Source organism: Primulina tabacum, chromosome 5, assembly GCF_025594145.1.
Source record: "Primulina tabacum isolate GXHZ01 chromosome 5, ASM2559414v2, whole genome shotgun sequence".
In the NCBI taxonomy this organism is placed as follows: domain Eukaryota; kingdom Viridiplantae; phylum Streptophyta; class Magnoliopsida; order Lamiales; family Gesneriaceae; genus Primulina; species Primulina tabacum.
The window spans coordinates 10,875,133-10,894,099 of NC_134554.1; the positions used below are offsets into that span (position 1 = coordinate 10,875,133).

General features: G+C 35.8%; 3 protein-coding genes across 3 annotated transcripts; 2 read left to right on the forward strand and 1 right to left on the reverse strand.

Moving 5' to 3' along the window:
• Nucleotides 1-442: 442 nt before the first annotated feature.
• On the forward strand, nucleotides 443-2,696 carry LOC142546464 (U-box domain-containing protein 16-like). The gene is given in 2 exon segments (XM_075654189.1): nucleotides 443-1,305; nucleotides 1,307-2,696. Coding segments are annotated over 2 exon segments (2,046 nt in total). The 5' UTR covers nucleotides 443-624; the 3' UTR covers nucleotides 2,672-2,696.
• A 4,787-nt stretch (nucleotides 2,697-7,483) lies between these two features.
• On the forward strand, nucleotides 7,484-8,970 carry LOC142544756 (transcription repressor OFP2-like). Its single transcript, XM_075651794.1, has one exon. It carries the CDS (start codon nucleotides 7,659-7,661, stop codon nucleotides 8,802-8,804), a length of 1,146 nt encoding a protein of 381 aa, XP_075507909.1. The 5' UTR covers nucleotides 7,484-7,658; the 3' UTR covers nucleotides 8,805-8,970.
• Nucleotides 8,971-14,728: 5,758 nt separating this feature from the next.
• On the reverse strand, nucleotides 14,729-18,210 carry LOC142546465 (putative serine/threonine-protein kinase WNK5). Its single transcript, XM_075654190.1, has 7 exons — nucleotides 17,546-18,210; nucleotides 16,837-17,102; nucleotides 16,516-16,739; nucleotides 16,253-16,410; nucleotides 15,868-16,180; nucleotides 15,425-15,769; nucleotides 14,729-15,334 (listed from the first exon to the last, which is right to left on the reverse strand). Exons 1-7 carry the CDS (start codon nucleotides 17,627-17,629, stop codon nucleotides 14,928-14,930), a joined length of 1,797 nt encoding a protein of 598 aa, XP_075510305.1. The 5' UTR covers nucleotides 17,630-18,210; the 3' UTR covers nucleotides 14,729-14,927.
• Between the last annotated feature and the right edge of the window lie 757 nt (nucleotides 18,211-18,967).

Sequence of the window (18,967 nt, forward strand, 5' to 3'; positions counted from 1 at the left end):
TAAACAGCCGGCAAGTCCGAAGCGGTTTCAGATTTATAATAATAATAAATCAATTATTTTTTTCAATAAATATAATTGATAATGAATTTCAAATCTCGATTATTTGTATTTTGAATCATTTTAGGTTGTGGTTGGATTAGAAAAATTGATTTGGACTGAAGAATTTGAATTAAAAGAGATTTGAAAAATAGATTTGAAATGATGTTTTCATTATATTATTTTTAACTTTCATTCAATATAAATTTATTCAAACCATTAAAGAAATTTAAAATTTTTAGATCTTAAATTCATATTTCAAAATCTTTCTTTCCAATGCAACCTTGAATATTTTGTTCAGGCAACGAGAATTTCTCAACCTGCAATACTCACGCCTTCTATGTTAGACGTTTAATATCTATATCATTAATTAATATCAATATTTTACTCAATCAATTAGTTATATTTTTAATTAGTAATCAATTAATAGAGGAAAAGGCATCCGAACAAATGTTTTTCTTTACAATTGTTGACAGCTCATTCGTTTGATTCTTGCAATTTCTTTCGCTTACAAGAGAATCAGCTCTTTTGCTTCCCGATTCTTTCTTTTCTCTTTTGTAAATTCGTTCATTTCCCTATCAGTCGCGGATGGCGGTGTCGCAGGATAACTTCCCGGCCAGAAAACGGCGGCCCTCGGCGGGCGCGTTCGTCTCGCCCGGTTACTCCGATCAGAAGCTTCTCCGCTCGCTCTTTCTTCTCTCTCAGGAAGTCTCATCTCTCCAGCCCCTCAAAGTCCTCCTCAACACAAGCTCCGCCTCCGTTATCAGAAAATCTCGACTCATTTCCATCGTTTTTGAGGACCTTGTTTCTACTCATGTAAATATTCTCTCTCCTTCTGCTGCTTTGTGCTTCGAGGAATTGTATATCGTTCTGCAACGGATGAAAATATTGGTCGAGGATTGCTCCAGCTGCAGCAAGATGTGGTTGCTGACGCAAATTCACTCCATATCCATTTCTTTTCATCAATTGATAACTGAATTCTCCACGCTTCTCGATATTTTCCCTTCCAAAGAGATGAAATTGAACGAGGATGTCCAAGAATTGCTCGATTTGATCACAAAACAGTGTTCAGATCAAGCAGCAGATTGTGTGGATTGCGGCGCTGAAGATCTTAGAGCCGAGGTTCTGAACATGCTGGAAAATATCAAAAAAGAGATCGTTCCGGATTATCGCAACCTCTCCGAGATTTTCAAAGCATTGAACTTGAACGACTCCACAAGTTGCAGCAACGAAATCGAGAACCTCGAGGATGAAGTTCAGAACCAAAGGGGACGACAAGTCAAAGGCGGACGTTATCGCGTTGATAGGACTCGTACGCTACGCAAAGTGCGTCTTGTACGGCGCCTCGACGCCGAGAAACAGCCGGATGCGGCGGCAGGCCACGGGCGAGGTGAATATCCCGGCGGATTTCAGGTGCCCGATCTCTCTGGATTTGATGAGGGATCCGGTCGTGGTGTCCACAGGGCAGACTTACGATAGGGCCTCGATATGCCAGTGGATCGAATCAGGACACGACACGTGTCCAAAGACAGGTCAGACCCTCACCCACACCCAGCTCATCCCCAATTTAGCTTTGAAGAATTTGATAGCGATGTGGTGCCGGGACCAGAGGATCCCGTTTGAGTCAACAGAGAATATCAACGCCACGCCTAACGGCGTCTTCCTCAACAAAACCGCGTTGGAGGCTGTTAAGATGACTGTTTCCTTTCTGGTCAACAACTTAACGGCGTCACAGACGACGGAGTCAATCAATCGCGTGGTTCACGAGTTGCGTGTATTGGCCAAGACCGACTCGGATAGTCGGGCATGCATTGCCGAAGCTGGAGCCCTCCCTCTGCTGGTCTTGTTGTTGGGCTCGGAGCATCCTAACCTGCAAGTCAACACCATTACTACGATTCTGAACCTCTCTATACTGGAGGCGAACAAAACGAGGATCATGGAGACCGACGGACTCCTCAACGGTGTGATAGAGGTGTTGAGGTCTGGTGCCACATGGGAGGCCAAGGGGAATGCGGCGGCAACTATTTTCAGCTTGACTGGCGTGCATGCGCATCGGAAGAAGCTGGGGAAGAAGACAAGGGTTGTGAAGTCCCTGCTCGATTTGGCCAGATTGGGTCCGACTTCTCCTAAGAGGGATGCCATGATGGCTATCTTGAATTTGGCGGCAGATAGGGAGGCGGTTGGCAAGTTGATTGAGGGAGGAGTGGTGGATATAATGGGAGGAGAGCAGCCGGAGTCGCTGTTGGAAACGGCGGTGGCAGTGCTCGAGGTGGTGATGAAGAGGGGCGGATTGCTGGCGGTGGCTGCGGCTTACCATGGAAACTTGGTGAAAAGGTTGACGACAGTGTTGAGAGAAGGGTCAGATAGAGCCAGAGAAAGTGCTGCGGCTACACTTGTGATTATTTGCAGGAGAGGGGGGTCAGAGATGGTGGCGGAGGTGGCGGCCATTTCGGGAATAGAGAGGGTTGTTTGGGAAATAATGGGGAGTGGAACGGAGCGAGGAAGAAGAAAGGCAGCTACTTTGTTGAGGGTTCTACGGCGGTGGGCGGCTGGACTGGTCGGAGAGCAACTCAACAATCAACAGCACTCTACAATTGTGGATACGAATTTAACAAGGATAGTGGTGCCAGCATAAAATTTCACTGTACTTTTCCGTTTTTGTTTTTTTAAAAAATATAGTTTTAGATTGAAACATTCATTATTTCTTCCAAGTTCATTTACCAAATGAAATTCTTTATTGAATTTGTGATTGTTTTGAATCCAGCAGTGTAAACCAACTTCAAGTTGCTATCATGATGTAATCAGATAATCAAAAGTAGCTTCTTTGCCCGTAAAGGCTCCTCCTTTGAAATTGCATTAGTACAACAAAACAAATCCGAATAAAAGGAGAAATGCCACAGTTCAGATCCTCATCAGAGAACGAAATGGGAACTCTTTGCTAATATTTTTGGAGTTTTCTTATGTTTCTAGTTTAGATGGTATTGGTTGGGCATGAGTATTTTATATTTTGTGATATGGAGGGCAAGAAATTCTAAACAACATGGATCAAGTTCAACAGTCGAGTGTTGATCGGTTAGAGAAAAAAATATCCCTAAATTTTTGAAGTCATGAGAATCTGAAAGTCCGGCCAGCTCGGAATTGCTCAAGTGTATATATATCAAGAAGTTAGGAAATCACTAGTGAGACAAATGATAATTCCGTGGTGCATAATTTGATGGACTACTCGAACAGGAAGAGAAGACAAATTGTGCAAAAAGAATTTTGCAGAATTAGGAAAAAGATCACCTTAAAAGATTATAATTCCCCACAAAGATCTCTCGGCCGTTTGACAAGGAGGATTCCCTAATATTCTCATTTTTGGAAGAGATATTGGGTTTGAGTCTCATTTATGTGGGTGTATGTCTACTTATTAGGAGTTGGTTGTAATTGGTTATTTGATGGCATTTTTGAATAATTTGTGATGAATGGTACTCTATTAGTCGGTTGGTATACAAATATTGAACATGGTAAATGTAACAACTAAAAAAATTGATGTTCGTTAATTCTAAAAATGTAGGTTTTTTTTTTCCCTAAAAAAATAGTCAATGTAAGGCTTTTTTTCCCAGTTATTTTGTTCCTTTTAAGATTGGACATTGACGGGGGATTTGATGGTTCGCGAAATCAGTTGCGAAGGGACAGTAGTTCGAGATTCACAGGGTTTGTTTTGGGTGCTAAGGCTTCCATTATAAGGTACCCAGACTCGGTTAAAGGTGCAGAGTTGACAGCTTATTAGATTCAGTATGGACTTCTGCGTGCAACATGAGTTTACCAATGTTTGCATCTTTTCGAATTCTCGTTAGATGGTTCAAACATTAACACTCCGTGTCAAGAATCTTGGACCTGATGACCTTTTAATCTTGGATTTCGGATCACTTCTGGACTCCACAAATTTCCTTCCTTAAAACACATCAGAAGGTCGGCAAATGGAGATAATCACTTCATGATATCCGCATACATTTGTATTATCATGTGGTAAAGCAACCTCCTTTCGTGTTCTCTAAACTAAACATAAGGATATATGGTTTCTTAATTTGATTAGATTGGTTACAATCATCGAGTTACTTAAAAAAAATTTCAAATCTCCAAGAAGCTTAAGAATATTCACTTAGTGAAAGAGAGAAATGGCAAGAAGAATAGAGTGAAGTGGGAGTAATACGGCCATGTACACGATTATTTACATATAGCTATGTTTGTCTTACTAACAATCCATTTTGCATTTGTTTTATATTAGTCAGTTGGTTATAAATATTTAAGTTCAGTTTGGACAAGTTATTATAAAAGTGTTTTTTACAAAAAATTTATAAAAAATTTTAAAATTTATTTTAAGAATAAATATTCGTTGAGACGACTATTCTATTAATAAAATATTTTTATAGTTTGATATTATTAAAAGTTGTTTGTATATCTTTTTATCTATTATATAAAAAGTAGGTCTCTTGTGAGATAATTTTATGAATCTTTATCTGTGAGATGGATCAACTCTACCGATTTTCACGATAAAAAGTAATACTCTTAACATAAAAATTAATATATTTTCATGGATGACTCAAATAAGAGATCCGTCTCACAAAATACGACCCGTGAAACCATCTCACACAAGTTTTTGACTTAATTGTAATTTTTCTTCTTGTTTGCGGATTGGGATTGAGATGTTTTTTCTTTTTCTTTGTACTTTCTATTTGTTCGTGATTGATTTTCTTTTCTTTTTCTTTTTTCATTTAATTCACAATTAAATGTAAAAAAATTTAAACATACAGATTCTCATTTAAAATGTTGAAAACAAAAAATCGTAATTTAAAATAATTTTGTTACAACTATCTATAAAATAAATATGAGAACTTCATAAATCACATATATAAACACCTTGTGGTGATGATTGAATTTTTATGCTGACAGTAACCCTTCAAACTCGTTGTACTAAAAAATTATATCAGCACACGGGGCATCAATATTTCTTTAGAAATAACAAAAACTCGTGTGAGATGGTCTTAAGGGTCGTATTTTGTGAGACAGATCTCTTATTTGGGTCATCCATGAAAAAATATTATTATTTTTGTTAAGAGTATTACTTTTTATTGTGAATACCGGTATGATTGACCCGTCTCACATATAATGATTCGTGAGACCGTCTTACAAGAGACATGATCTTAGAAAAAGTTGAAGGTTTATATCTAATTAAGGAAATATGCATGAGACAAAAACCTATTCATCCTTTCCAAAATCTCGTTGAAGATTTACATCTAATCTAGGTATATATGAGACACAGGTGCAAACTTATTCATCCTTTCAAGAATCCCGCTCGCTTTCCTCTTCGCCCTTGAAGTTCCTGTTTGTGAAACCTAAGTGAAAATTTCACATGCATTGTCGAACCCCCTAATCTCCCACAACTTTCTCATGGACAGCGATCCTACCCTGCAAATAGATCAGTGCATGGATTGGCATGTTGCACGAGGGTCTTCGGTGAGATTGCCCTGCAAAAAAGGTATTAAGAAAAGACGATCCTAAGAAAAAATGTTGTAGAAACAAATGAAATTGTGTAAAGGGAGTTAATCAAACCTTATGGGCATCGATCCTAAGACTGCATCACTGCAGTCAACCAAAACTGATAAACGGCAAGAGAAGCTGGGGCCAATAAATGACATCGAACCTAGAATTACCAACAAGAGAGCAATTTTTTTTAACTCATCCACCAAATTATATGCAAAATAAAAATTAAAAAAAAGATACTAATATGGGAAAATGACATTATGGAATTGAAACAATGAAGTTTAAAGATAATCGAGTTGAAAGTTAAGACCATCAATATCAAATGAACTTAATTACTTGCCACCAGAAGATTAAAAAATTAAGACAATAAGGATTTATCGACAAACATCTGAAGTGCCTAAGGAGTAAGTTATCCATGATCGGCGAACCGAAACTAGCGGAAAAAATATCGCCAAACAAGCTTAAAACTGATTTCTAGCAAGTTAACATGTAATAGATTTTTCGATTTCAGAATAGTAATGGCCCAAGGATATTCCGACTGAGGCGTGAATTGATAAATCACCGTAAAGGCCAAACTTCTGTAACAAGTTTATACCTCAATGTGATTTCGAAAGGCAATTACCTGTTTATAATATGACACACGTTTGACCAATTTTGACATGCCTTTTAATTTAAAAACACCAAAAACCATTATTATTTGTTCTTAAAAAACTGAGCTTGAAAAGCGCATTATTTAAATTATTTGCATTAAATTTTAATAAAATCTTGTCCAAACACAGAGTGTTTTTTTACTTGTAAAATACTAAATATAATTTTAAATTGTGTTTAAACATAATTTTAGGCACTTCAATTAATTTGAGCAAGCTCTTGTGATATTATATTGTGGCCTTTGAGATATTGATTGGGTTAATTGGTACGATGATGATACTGTGACGCTACAGATTCGAGATTATCTCCATTGTACTAAAACGAATCTTTCCAACATATTTATGTCGTCATTCACACACACTAGGAAACTTCTCAGGGTTATCCATCCCAAAATTGCCCAAAGTCAATCATACTTAACTTTCGAATTCTTATGTGACGAACTCCTGAAAAGAAGATACAAATTCTTGATATGTGTAGTATCTATAACATCTTTTAATCACTTTTCAACTACACAGTTTCATACTTGAACGATTTTGAAATCTTTCTCATTTTGATGTGAATTGGTTCATTCATGTTTCCTTCACCTAGAAGTCTGCTAGGAGTCGCTAATTGTCTGTGCAACCTCATGGCACCGACGATCATCCCCGCTCTCTTCGACCCCGGGGATCGGATCACTATACCCACCAGCTTCCGCTTGGTTCATCCTCGAATCACACCGTACTAAGAGATGTTGGCTCTTTTCGGGAGCTCATTACATAAAAACTCCAAAGTGAAGCGTGCTTAATTTGAGATAATTTTCAGATGGATGACCTCTTATGAGTTCCTAGAGTGCGTGTGAGTGAGGATACAAATACGCTGGTGAAACTCATCTTAATACAATAGAAAGAATCTTCGAATCTGGAAATACACTTGTTCTTTGTGATCTCTTTCCAGTTTTATCTCTAAAGTTGCAAACAAAATATCAAACTATTGTTTAACCATCGTTTTCAATTATTATTTAAGATCGTTTTAAGAATGTGCATGACTCAACAAGATTTAACATTCAAAGAGATTATAAAGAACAGGTGTTCATATGGTTTTATATATATATATATATAAATTCAAATTATTTTGTTCGATATTTCAGAATTAACTTTAATATTTTATTAGTTCAATATAATAATATATTAAATAAATATATTTCAAATTTTTATTTTTAACTTTCCAAGAACATTTTTAATTATTCGAGTAACCCTTAAAATCCCGATAATAATGATAGCCATTTGCTTTCTTAATTTGTATGGACACTTTTTCTTCATTCGTGGACCCCAAAATGTCCCACTTCTCTATTTATTCTCTCACCAATTCTTCAGCAACTCTCGAGCAAAATCAAAAGTTTCTTCCATTCTCAAATTTTATCGGGTTCCTTTTTTTATCTGGAAAGAAAGCATACTTCATATTTTTCTGCTATGGGTAATTACAGATTCAAATTATCAGACTTGATACCAAATTCCTGGCTCTACAAGCTCAAAGAGATGAACAAAACAAGAAAAAACCAGCACAAAATCCAAAACAGAAAGCACACACCACCGTCATCTTTGTCATCATCATCAACTAGCGCAGGAGTTGCAGAGCCCCAACCCCACCAATCTGATCAAAGGAAATCCTATTATTTCACAAGGTACCTCAAGAACCAAAACTTATCAGTAGAACCGCCGAGAAAGTCATCCAGAAGAAGAAGAAGAAGCACCAAGAGGAATCGGTCGCCACGGAGGCTAGTTTCTTCGTCTGTTTCTGCCGGTTGCAGCTGCCGTGCAACTATAGAATCAGTATGGACTAAGCCGCCGGAAGCCTACTCAAATTCTCTTCTAAGTCGAACTTCCACCTCGGACGACGACTCCATCTTGCCCGAATACGGCTCGGACCGCGGGCTGATGACCCCCGACACATTTGACGGCATGATTTCTTGGTCGAACTCCTGTAAATGCGGTGCTGACAACGACATGGAAAGTATCAACGACAACGACAAGAGACCCTTCCAGAATGAATTTGGCGCAGTTTCAGAGCAGAAACGTCTCCCTCCAATCATCACGAGCAAAGAAGACCCGACCATGATTCAGAGAACCTCAGCTGAATTTTCGGAGGAGAATGCGTATGGGTCCCTGTCTGTTAAGGTTGTCAAAGAAGACACTTTAACGTCCAATAGTTCCAAAGATCATCATCATCAGCCCAAGAAAAGTAGTGCGAGTCATCCAATCCGACGATATTCGCCTAATTCACCCTCAAATGGCGTCAAACTCCGCACGAATTCTCCGCGAATAGCTAACCGTCGGATTAATCTTGGCCGTAAGAGCGTGAGTTCGAATTCAAGTCCGGGTTCACGATGCAGCGTGGCGGAGAGTTTTGCTGTGATGAAATCCTCTAAAGATCCTGGGAGAGATTTCAGGGAATCAATGGTGGAGATGATCGTGGAGAATAATATCAGAGCCTCCAGCGATTTGGAAGAGCTTCTTGCTTGCTATCTGTTGTTGAATTCTAATGAATATCACGATCTCATCATCAACGTATTCAAGCAAATTTGGTTTGATTTTCTCCATCTTCGTCTCAAGAAGTAATTTTTCTTTTTTTTTTCTTTAACTTGTTGTTTAGAGGTCAATATGTAAATATCATATAATTCAATTGAATAATATATATATATATATATATATATATATATATTATATTTGCAAGATAAATTTAAAGGAACAAGTTTCTCATATATATATAAAGTTGATTTCTTTTTGCCGTTGCCGACAGGTAAACTTGGACATTAATATTGAACTTGTACCTGATTTATTTGATTTGTTAATGCATGCACCATTTCTTTAATCTTTTCTGTTTCCAAATAAATTATTCATTAGATTGTTATCAGTGGCCGGTAGGTCACGTTAATTATGTTGTCTAAAATTGCAAAAAACATTTCAGTACTATCTTTCAAAATATCTAACACCCCCATACATAAAATCATTTAATCTAAAACTTCATTTATTTTTAAATTTGACACTGAAACGCTCTATCAAAATTGAAGAGTTAAAGCTATATACATATATATCACATTAAATTCAATAATATTTCATGTATAGATGATGCCTCATCGAGAAAAATAAGCATATATATCTTTGAAAAATAAGCATATATATCTTTTATAATACTATATATATATATATATTTAAAAAAATAAAATTATGTTGATTACTTTTTTTGTTTGACAACAAAACTTTTAATTTTATTGAGATAGATCAATAGTTTCAAGATTTATTAACCATCAAAAAACTCGTCATTCATCCACATAAAAGATGAATTGTAATAAGAAGAACAATAAGCAATGTTACGAGCTACATTATTAGCCAGTCTATTCTCATGAATAAAATCCGCAACTACGGGTTCTTTTACGAGGTCTATGATTTCTGAAACACGTAGACCTGCATAACCAATATTGTCTTTCAGTCTTTATTAGAGTTCGTCACTGTTTGCACCGTCAATAAAAAATATGTTGTTACTTGAACATCATGAAACAGTTTATCATATAATATCTTGATACCTTCTTAGATGGTTTCACCTATAAAAATTTACATCACACGGGAATCTTATCTTAGTAAAATTTTAACATATATGACTTTTGATTCAAATTTCAAAATAAATGAAGTTTTTACCTCATTAATCTGTTCCGTACTTTTTACACAAGAAACAATCTATCCAACTGAATATTCCTTCTTCTTTGGATTTTATCTAAATATTCTAAAAGACTATAATATTAGCTTTTATTTTTGTTCCATATTTAATTTAGAAAATTTGGATTTCATAAATGTTTCGAAAATGTTTCAATAATATTTGGATTATCAAAAGTTGAAACAACGAGTTTTGTTTTTTTTTTGAAAATATTTTAGTATTTTCTCTTAATATTTTTTAATTAGAATGAAACGTGAATTATCAGTTTATGCACTAATATAATTAGCCTTTGCATAAAAACCAATATAAAGATTTGAAATATAAGTGTCCACTGATTTAAATTTTTATGTGTATGAAAAGAAGATATCCTTTCAAGGACAAGGTTCAATTTCAGTATTATGCAATTTCTCCAAGTACTATATATTATATATATAATATTTGAGCATGCTTTGGTTGTACATATGCTTTTAAATGATAAGATAAAGTATAGAGAAAAGCCTGTGATTGTGGGAAAAAAGGGAAAAAAACATATGCATAAAAGAAAATTTTCTATTGTGAAAAAAGATTGAGGAAGATTCAAAGTTGAATTGGTGCAAGTTTTATAGATGTAATTTTATTTGAAATTTGTGTGCTAATAATAAAGAAGCCTTTTGGACTTTGTTGTACACTTTGTGTAAAAGCTAAATGAATGGTACTGACTCTATATATATTTTACATTTTTGAATATCCAAAGTCAGTACCATTCATTATATTATATATATAAAAGTTGGAAATAAGAATAGGGCTATGGGGGCTATTATTTGAAAATTGGATGTCTTCTCTTACAGGGAAAAACGATGGATTAATTAATTCAGGTTAACTATAGATGAGAGTCTTATCGAGTTAGCTACTGTCCCAGTTATAAATGAAATTTAAGATGGTATGATTACATGTCTTCAGATCTCAAATTTATAATCTTTTGAAGGGCCCGTGGACCTAGATTCTGTGGGGATCTCGTCTGTTCCTTGTCCATCAGTTTTTTTTTTTTTTTTTAAATTTGTCATATTTTGCCACTTAATTTTCTGTTTTTTCAACATACTTTCCTGCCAACACTACACTTAAAATAGACATCTTGTACATTCTCAAACAATTTTAATAAAAAATTTGAGAAACTACTTGTCCTTTTCCAGACAACGCACAAAAGATATATGTTACACCCTTAGACCGAGGTTAGTCAATACCGACAATATTCAACAATCACATAATCTCTAAACAATAAGTCTCGTAATTCAGCATAAACCAAAACCAGTATATTTCATCATTAACTCAAAATATTCTTGTCTTACAGCGATAAATTCTAAAATGAAATAAAATGTGCGGAAACGTTGTACAACGTGAATCAAAACTTAGGAAGAACGTCATAAGCGAGAAATCTTCATATCTCGAAACTTCATCACCAACCTCGAAGCATGTCTTATTCATCGCCATCTACTTGATTTTCGTTCTTATCTAGGGAGAGATGTAAGGGGTGAGTGAGCAAGGGGGCCGATCGATTACCACAAGTACATATAAAGATAATTTAAAATCCATATTGCAAACAAATTTTCAAAACGTAGTATATCATACAAGATCAGAATCGAAATCGAAATGTGAAACATAGATTATCAGACAATTCAGAACAGAACAAATCAGAACAAACGAAAACACTGTTATTCATCTCTTTTTCCATGGTCAAATTGTCCAACATATATGTTAGTCCTCTAAGGGGTGAGACCAGAACACAGTTTTATATCCATTGATGGAGGCCGATAGAACACAGTTTTATACCCACTATAGAATTCACAATCGTCGTTTCATAACCCACTTGAATCATAACAGTGCACCACAGAGTCAGATGTATCAAACAACACTTATCGGAATTTTTGAATGAACTTAGCAGAATCAAAGAACATCGGAAATAGAATGAACATATCGTACATCGACGAGATTATTATGAAATATATAATAGAATTTGTGGGAAATGATTTGACACACATACAAGCATTTCATGAAATACTTATACATAGTTTAAATTACAAAGAAATACATATTAAAAGCCCACTTAATTGAAAGATTGTTCCAAAAATCTTGGAATGAACAAGTTGGAGTTTGAAACTGAAAAACCAGTCATCTTGAAAAAATGTTTATGACTAATTGAACCGTTGGATCGATCTAAATTTTGGATATGTTGCTCAAAACACGTGTATGTGTATTTTGAACGGTGGAGATCGGATTTGAAAATGTAAAATATTGAGTAAAACTTTCTAAAATTGGGCAGAATTTTTGGTATTCGAATTTTACAACTTTTGGAGATAAATTTTGATATTGTTTTGGTGTAATTTCACTCATTCTTTTGCCACATTTATAGACATCAATGTGACTTTATACCTTCCCCCTTCATGCCAAATATTGCATGATTTATTGCAAGTAATTTATTCTCCTCCATGCCAAAGGTTGCATGCACTACAACAAAAATGACTTTTCGCAGCGCGCAAATTCTCTTTCCGCGGCACACATTGCACGCTGCGAAGTTGCAAGCTGTTGAAAGTTCAAGATTATCTGCAGCGTACATGTGCACGCTGTTCATACTATTATCAACGGCGTGCATATGTACGCCGTTAATACAACTATCCGCAGCATGCAATGTAGCCGTTAATATTCAAAAAACACTAAATATTAGCGACGGTTTTTGACAAAACCCTCGCTAATTGGCGGCGTTTCATAACCGAAGACACCGTCGCTAAAGTAGCGATGATGTATAATCCGTCGCTAAATTAACGACGATATTTAAATTTAGCGACGGTTTCGCGACAATTGAAAAACCGTCGCTAAAGTTTGCGTAAAAATAAAAAAAAATTACTTTTATAATTTAATAAATTTTAAAAAAACTATAATACAACTATGATAAATTGACTGATGATCTTAGCTAACACTTAAAAAATTAATCAAAAATTAAAACAAAAAAATGTACCTAAATCGAAATTAAAATCGTATAAAAGAGAAAAATTTTAAGTTTTGTGAAGTGGTGTGGAGGAAATGACATGCAACAACAAACATTAGCTTTTGAATAAACGATAAACATTCAATTCTAAAAGTATTATAATATACAAAGTCACATGTTCGATTTTCACGAGTTATAAGAAGTAACTAATGTGACTTAGAGGCATATTGAAAAGACCATGTCTGTTTTGTACAAGTATGTATGACCAAGAACCAGCTTTAACTCACCCGGCCACACATATGTATAGATGACTTAGATTCTTCCAACTTGTACAATATCGGATGAACATTGAAACTGACGCTAGTTGTACTAGTGTAGATTTATTTTTACAATTTTTCAATTTCTGGTTTTAATCCCTTAAGTTTTCTAATTTTGATATATTAACTTTTAATTTTCCATCATTTTGGTTCAATTGATGATCGATCATTGGGAATACAATATTTGTTTATATTTTAATTATTATCTCCCCACTAGAGTTAATTGTTGGAACTCATGAATAAATGCAAAATTACAAATTGAATGCTGAAATTACCCAAGAAGCAAGGTATTCACAAAGTAAGAAATCTTGGAGGTGGTGTTTGTAGATTTGAGTGGGGTACTTGATGGAAACTAGTCAACTCTATACATATATCCATCGCTTTCCCAAACATTAAAACACAAAAAATATTTAGTGTTGTCGAGTGGAATCAAATAATCCCATGTCATCCTGATAATGCTCATTGCATACAAGTCTAAATTAGTTTATATATAATGCTTTTTGCCCCTTAAATCTTAAAAAAAGATTATTCTTCTTCAATTATTGTACCCTCTATCACACACAGTAACAATTGTCAAAGTATAATGATTGTGTTGCTCCAAATAATTTAATACATAATGTAAATTGTAAGGCCTTGTAAATAAAACTTTTACAATCAATTTTTTTTTTTTTTTAAAAGAACGATTTTTCTTTTTAATTAGTGTAATATTGTCTGTAGTTAAAAGCTTAGCCAAGTTGCATGGAGGAGCATTTATGGTAGCACCAGTACCCAGCTTAATTCACTGAATGAGATGAGAGATTGGGTGATGTACCCATTGCCTAACTACCAATAATAATAACTAGTCAATCTCCACATTACAATGATTGAAAAAACCAAAGTTACTTTGTGCTAAAAAAATAAAGTTCTAGTCTAAATTTGTGATGTTAAAATAATAATTCATAAGAAAACTTCAATGTTCAGGTACCACTCCACTAGCAGAAAAGTTCACTTCTAGAGAAGGTCACCTGATTTTCTGGCAAAATTTGGTGAGTTATCATCTTCTTGGTTCACCGTAATGGTCGCGAGGATATCGTGGAGTTTACTGTTCTAATTTCATGCAAATCTCGTGAAATGGTCGGGATTATATTTAAAAATAAAAAAAATTAGAAATTCTGTAAAGTATTTAATGAGAAATAAGATGTTCCATTCTGTGACAGCCAAAAAATTGGTGATATTTCAGTAAAAAAGATATTATCAGCCTAGAACTTGGCCTGGACAGCTGCCATACCGTTCGGGATTCTGCAGGAATTCGTCATGCATTACGCTATAAGAAATCATCAATCACAATAAACACGCACTCATCTAGCTAGGTAAGGAATTTCAGGGATATATTTGTAGTATTAAAACATATCTAAAAATGATTGTACGTGCTAGAGAAATTCAGGTGCTGGATTCACTGGACACAAATTAATGAAGAAGAGTTAGCTCAAAGTTAGAAGCCCAGCTGCTCTGTATGAGTTTCACGTTCACTTAAAGTTTTGGATTATTCCTAGTAAGGATTGCCACAACTTTTAGGTTAAACTCTAAAAGTGGATTTGTCATAAAAACAAAACCTTTATTACAAAATGTGTAACATTCTACATGTTTGGTGTATGCCCAACGTTGGCACGTCTAGCGAACTGAAGCAACTTTTTAAGGTTCAAACTCGAATATCACACCACACGACAAATCAAAAACAACAAAAAATCATCACACTGAGAATCTTAATGGGAATATCACCATTTGAATTCCCTCGTCCTGCTTTCCCAGCCACGGCTCCTTCCACCACGATCAACTGGCTCATGGTAACCGATATGCTCGATCGCCCCCACGGTCTTGAATGAGCGCCGCCTGCTCATCTCCTCCACCAGTGTTTGATGCAACAGTTGGGTACGCATATTCATCAGTGATTCGGCCCTCAGCATTTTCTGCCGGTGCTTGGAGCTACAATCCACCTCATTATATGTGTTCCAGTTTCTGGCCCTACTCCCAGCTTCAGGGCAAAATCTTGTGCTTTGTTGGGCCTTTTTGTGAGAGATTGATATATGATCATCCTCATTTTCTGAGCAGTACTTTATATTCGAGTAGTTATAAGAGTAAGATGAGCTGTGAGAGCTGGCATCATCATGATATTTCGACTCCTCTGCATTAAGATGACATCTAGAAGTCAGATAAACGAATATAATTCTATACTTGTAAGCTAAAGGAATGGAAACAAATGAAATTGCCATGCCTTTAAGCCAATCATGGAATGCACTTGTTGTCTCATATTGGATGGGAGGAAGACCTGGCAGGGAGACCTGGGAGGAAGATTGGGATGAGGACGAGTAAAAAGGATGGAGGGGAGTGCTATTTTCGTCACAATCATCATTATAATTGAAACTATGCTGCTCATGGATTTGAGCTGAGATGGAATCTTTCCAGGATGGGACCAACGCAGAAATTTCTTTATCAATCATATCAGCAATCTCAAATGGCTCCCAATCAGTTATCTCTAATTCCTTTACCATTTCTATGGCAACATCCAATGGAGTGTCGCTTGTAGTGTCGAACGGGAAGTTTATATTTCTAGCCAGACCTGTGAAATTCATGCCACAAAGTAGTGTTAACTTGGGAAGTATAATTCAAGGTGATTAAGCGGAATCTAAAGTTTTAATCAGAAACAGTGCAATATACCATCTTTATCCGAAATCTGTACATCGAGAAATATGGTATCATCTGCGGAATTCATAGTCCCCTCGATCGTCATGTCATTGTTCTTCGTACCAACACCCGATGGCTGTTTCAGATCCTGGGCTTTTCCGCTCACTGAAACCTTCTGAGCAGGAATCTTCATGGCTGGAAGTTCCTCTTCCTCTTCAGTTGAAAGAAAGGGATCCATTAAGAGTTGGCTCGCAGATGGTCTATCGGGAGCTTTCTCCAAGCATCTCCCAACAAATCTCTGAGCTTCCTCATCTTCAATCTGATAAAATGCACTGGGCAGCTTTCCCTATTCCCACAAGGCATAACAAGTCATGCGAGCTACCGATAAATTGACCATTTGAATCAAATCATAGCTTACCGAAGTGACTTTCTTGTAAATTTGAGCAGGGTTGGAGCACTCGCTGTATGGATAATCAGAAGTAAGCATTTCAAGAACACATAGACCGAAAGAGTAAACGTCAACCAGCTCATCATAGTCCTCTTCATATAATTCTGGTGCCATAAACTCAGGTGTACCTGATGGTTTTCATAAAAATCATATTATATATTAGTATAATTTCTTCACCAATTTAAGTTTCACTTTAAGTATAAACTGTAACGAGAAAAGACGGAAAGAATTGCCTATGACACTGTGGGCATGGTTTGATCCTTTTAGTATGGCCGCGAGCCCCAGATCACCAATCTTAACCTGACCAAGATGTCCATTCACAAAGATGTTGTCGCATTTGAGATCCCTATGAATCACTGGAGGATCATGACTGTGCAAATACTCAAGCCCCTCGAGGATCTGGCGAGCCCAATCCTTAATTGCATGAATATTCACTCGCTTATATCTCTTCCTATATCTGCATCCCAACATGTTGAAAAAGTTATTAGCTCATAAAAAGGCAGAAGACTATACTACTATATCATTTCAAAAAAAAGATTGATGCGTGATATTACTCTCTGAGGGAGCCGGATGTGAACATTTCAGTAATGAAGTTGAAAGTTCTTCGATCAACATCGATCCAGGAAGCACAAAATTTCATTATAGAGTTGTGATTGAGATTCTTGAGAAGGTGGACTTCAGAGTAAAGCCTCTGTAACTCCTCAGGTGACTTAGAAACATTATCAAGTTTCACTTGATTCCATGCTACTTCTATCCCAAGAAACTCATCGAAGCCCCTATACACGGTCTTCATTGCTCCTTTACCAAGAACATCCTTAAACTGAAAAGATTGTAAAAAAATCAGCATATGAGTGATACATAGATCCTGATCTTCAACGACAATGTTTCGAAATCATAACGATTGCTTGTGCTGGAAAAGGCTCTACACCACATAACTGAGGTATACTAATGCTTAACTTTCTAACATCTGAGTGACCGAACTTGTCATATTATATGTCAAGAACTATATATCTCTTCGTTCAGCTAATCACTTTTAGCCGTTGAGAATTCGATCGCCAAAACTTGCTTAATTTGGAGTATAAAAAGGTCTATTGAGATTGAAGAAATTCTCACATGAGTAAATTAGCCATCTAAGAAGTGTCTGTATTTTTACAAGTACCCATTTTTGTTTTAGCCTCAGCAAACCATGAAATAACAGGAGGACACCTTATATAAGGCAAAATAAAACCAACGGAGAAAAGATCAGAAGTTGCGAAAACTTACTCGACCATATCTTTCAGACGGATCCATCTCTACGTAGCACATCTTCATATTTTCTTCGTCGACAAGCACCCTAACTTTATACATGATCGCGTAATTTAAATATTCGAAGTTGTGATTCCTTATGATACTACTACGGACGTTCTAGCTAGTTCTACACACGCACGTACTTGAATTTCTTGAAATATTAATGAATGACACAGAAATATATTAACTAAAGAGACGCTAGATCCGCGGTTTTCCTTCGTGATTTTCATATGAGAAGACACCAAACAAGAGCCAGAAGAGCCTTGAGTAATCAATCCTCAGCATGATCCAACCCGTTGCCATAACCGAGCGGGGAGATTGGTATTTGTGATCCGAAATCATTTTCGACGAGATATTATGCAAAGGCAACTGTTGTAGGTGGAGATGATGGATGAAAAGGAGAATAATTTTTATCAGTGGAACAAATTTTCAGAGGCTGCAATGATGAGAAAGTGGGGTATTCCTGAATTTGAAGAATCGGTGTCCAAGGTTTTTGATCTCCATCGATCACACAATGACTTGTGTTCTTGTGTTTGTTTGATGCAAGCTGGAAGAAGACTTGTATTCCTTCTTGATTAACTTTCTGGAGTCGAATGAGTAATTTATACACGAAAGGGCATCGCTGCAAATTGGATATATATATATACAAATACAGTATGTTGTTTAAAATGTCCATTGGGAACCCATAATGGATGTGCATAAGCAAAACCAAATATATTATCGAATGAAAATGACAACATATTTGACTTTCCAGCTGTTGAATTTCGTTAAAAAAAAATAATCATGATGCAACAAAGCCAATCAATATTAGAGTAGGTATATCTCACGAATCTTTGTCTGTGAGATGGGTCAACCCTACCAATATTCACAATAAAAAATAATACTCTTAGCATAAAAAACAATATTTTTTCATGGATGACCCAAATAAGAGATCTGTCTCACAAAATACGATCCGTAAGACCGTCTCACACAAGTTTTTGTCTCAATATTATTAGGATTGTTCACTGGATTGGATGATATTCAAATGGGTTTGGATTTTTAATATTTGATATCCGCAATCAATGGAGTAAGGGAAAATGGCTTCTAGTTTGTTTTACCCCTTGGAGGTTGTTGACCTTTTCCGAATATTATACTAGCGATCACAATTGCATGGGTTCATCGAAGCTTAAAGTGAATCATTTTGGACCTCAGATTAAGTATTTTTATACTTCTTTAATTGTAAAGCCTATATTTCATCGGCAATCTAAAATAGCAAGAAAAAAGTCAACTATGTGAAAGCTTCAAATCTACTTTCAACTCAAAATCGTGTATCACAAGCATAAATGTGTTGAGCAAATTTAATTCGGAAATTTCATTTTCCAAATGGGAGAGTGCATATATGGATTATGATACGCTACA

Excerpts from the sequence above, each read along its gene's own strand:
- LOC142546465 (XM_075654190.1), bottom strand. The coding sequence starts at position 17,629 with ATGTATAAAGTTAGGGTGCTTGTCGACGAAGAAAATATGAAGATGTGC. Across the intron at positions 16,411-16,515 it reads CCATGCCCACAGTGTCATAG|GTACACCTGAGTTTATGGCA; the intron begins GCAATTCTTTCC and ends GAAAACCATCAG. Across the intron at positions 15,335-15,424 it reads ATTCCATGATTGGCTTAAAG|AGGAGTCGAAATATCATGAT; the intron begins GCATGGCAATTT and ends ATCTTAATGCAG.
- LOC142544756 (XM_075651794.1), top strand. The coding sequence starts at position 7,659 with ATGGGTAATTACAGATTCAAATTATCAGACTTGATACCAAATTCCTGG.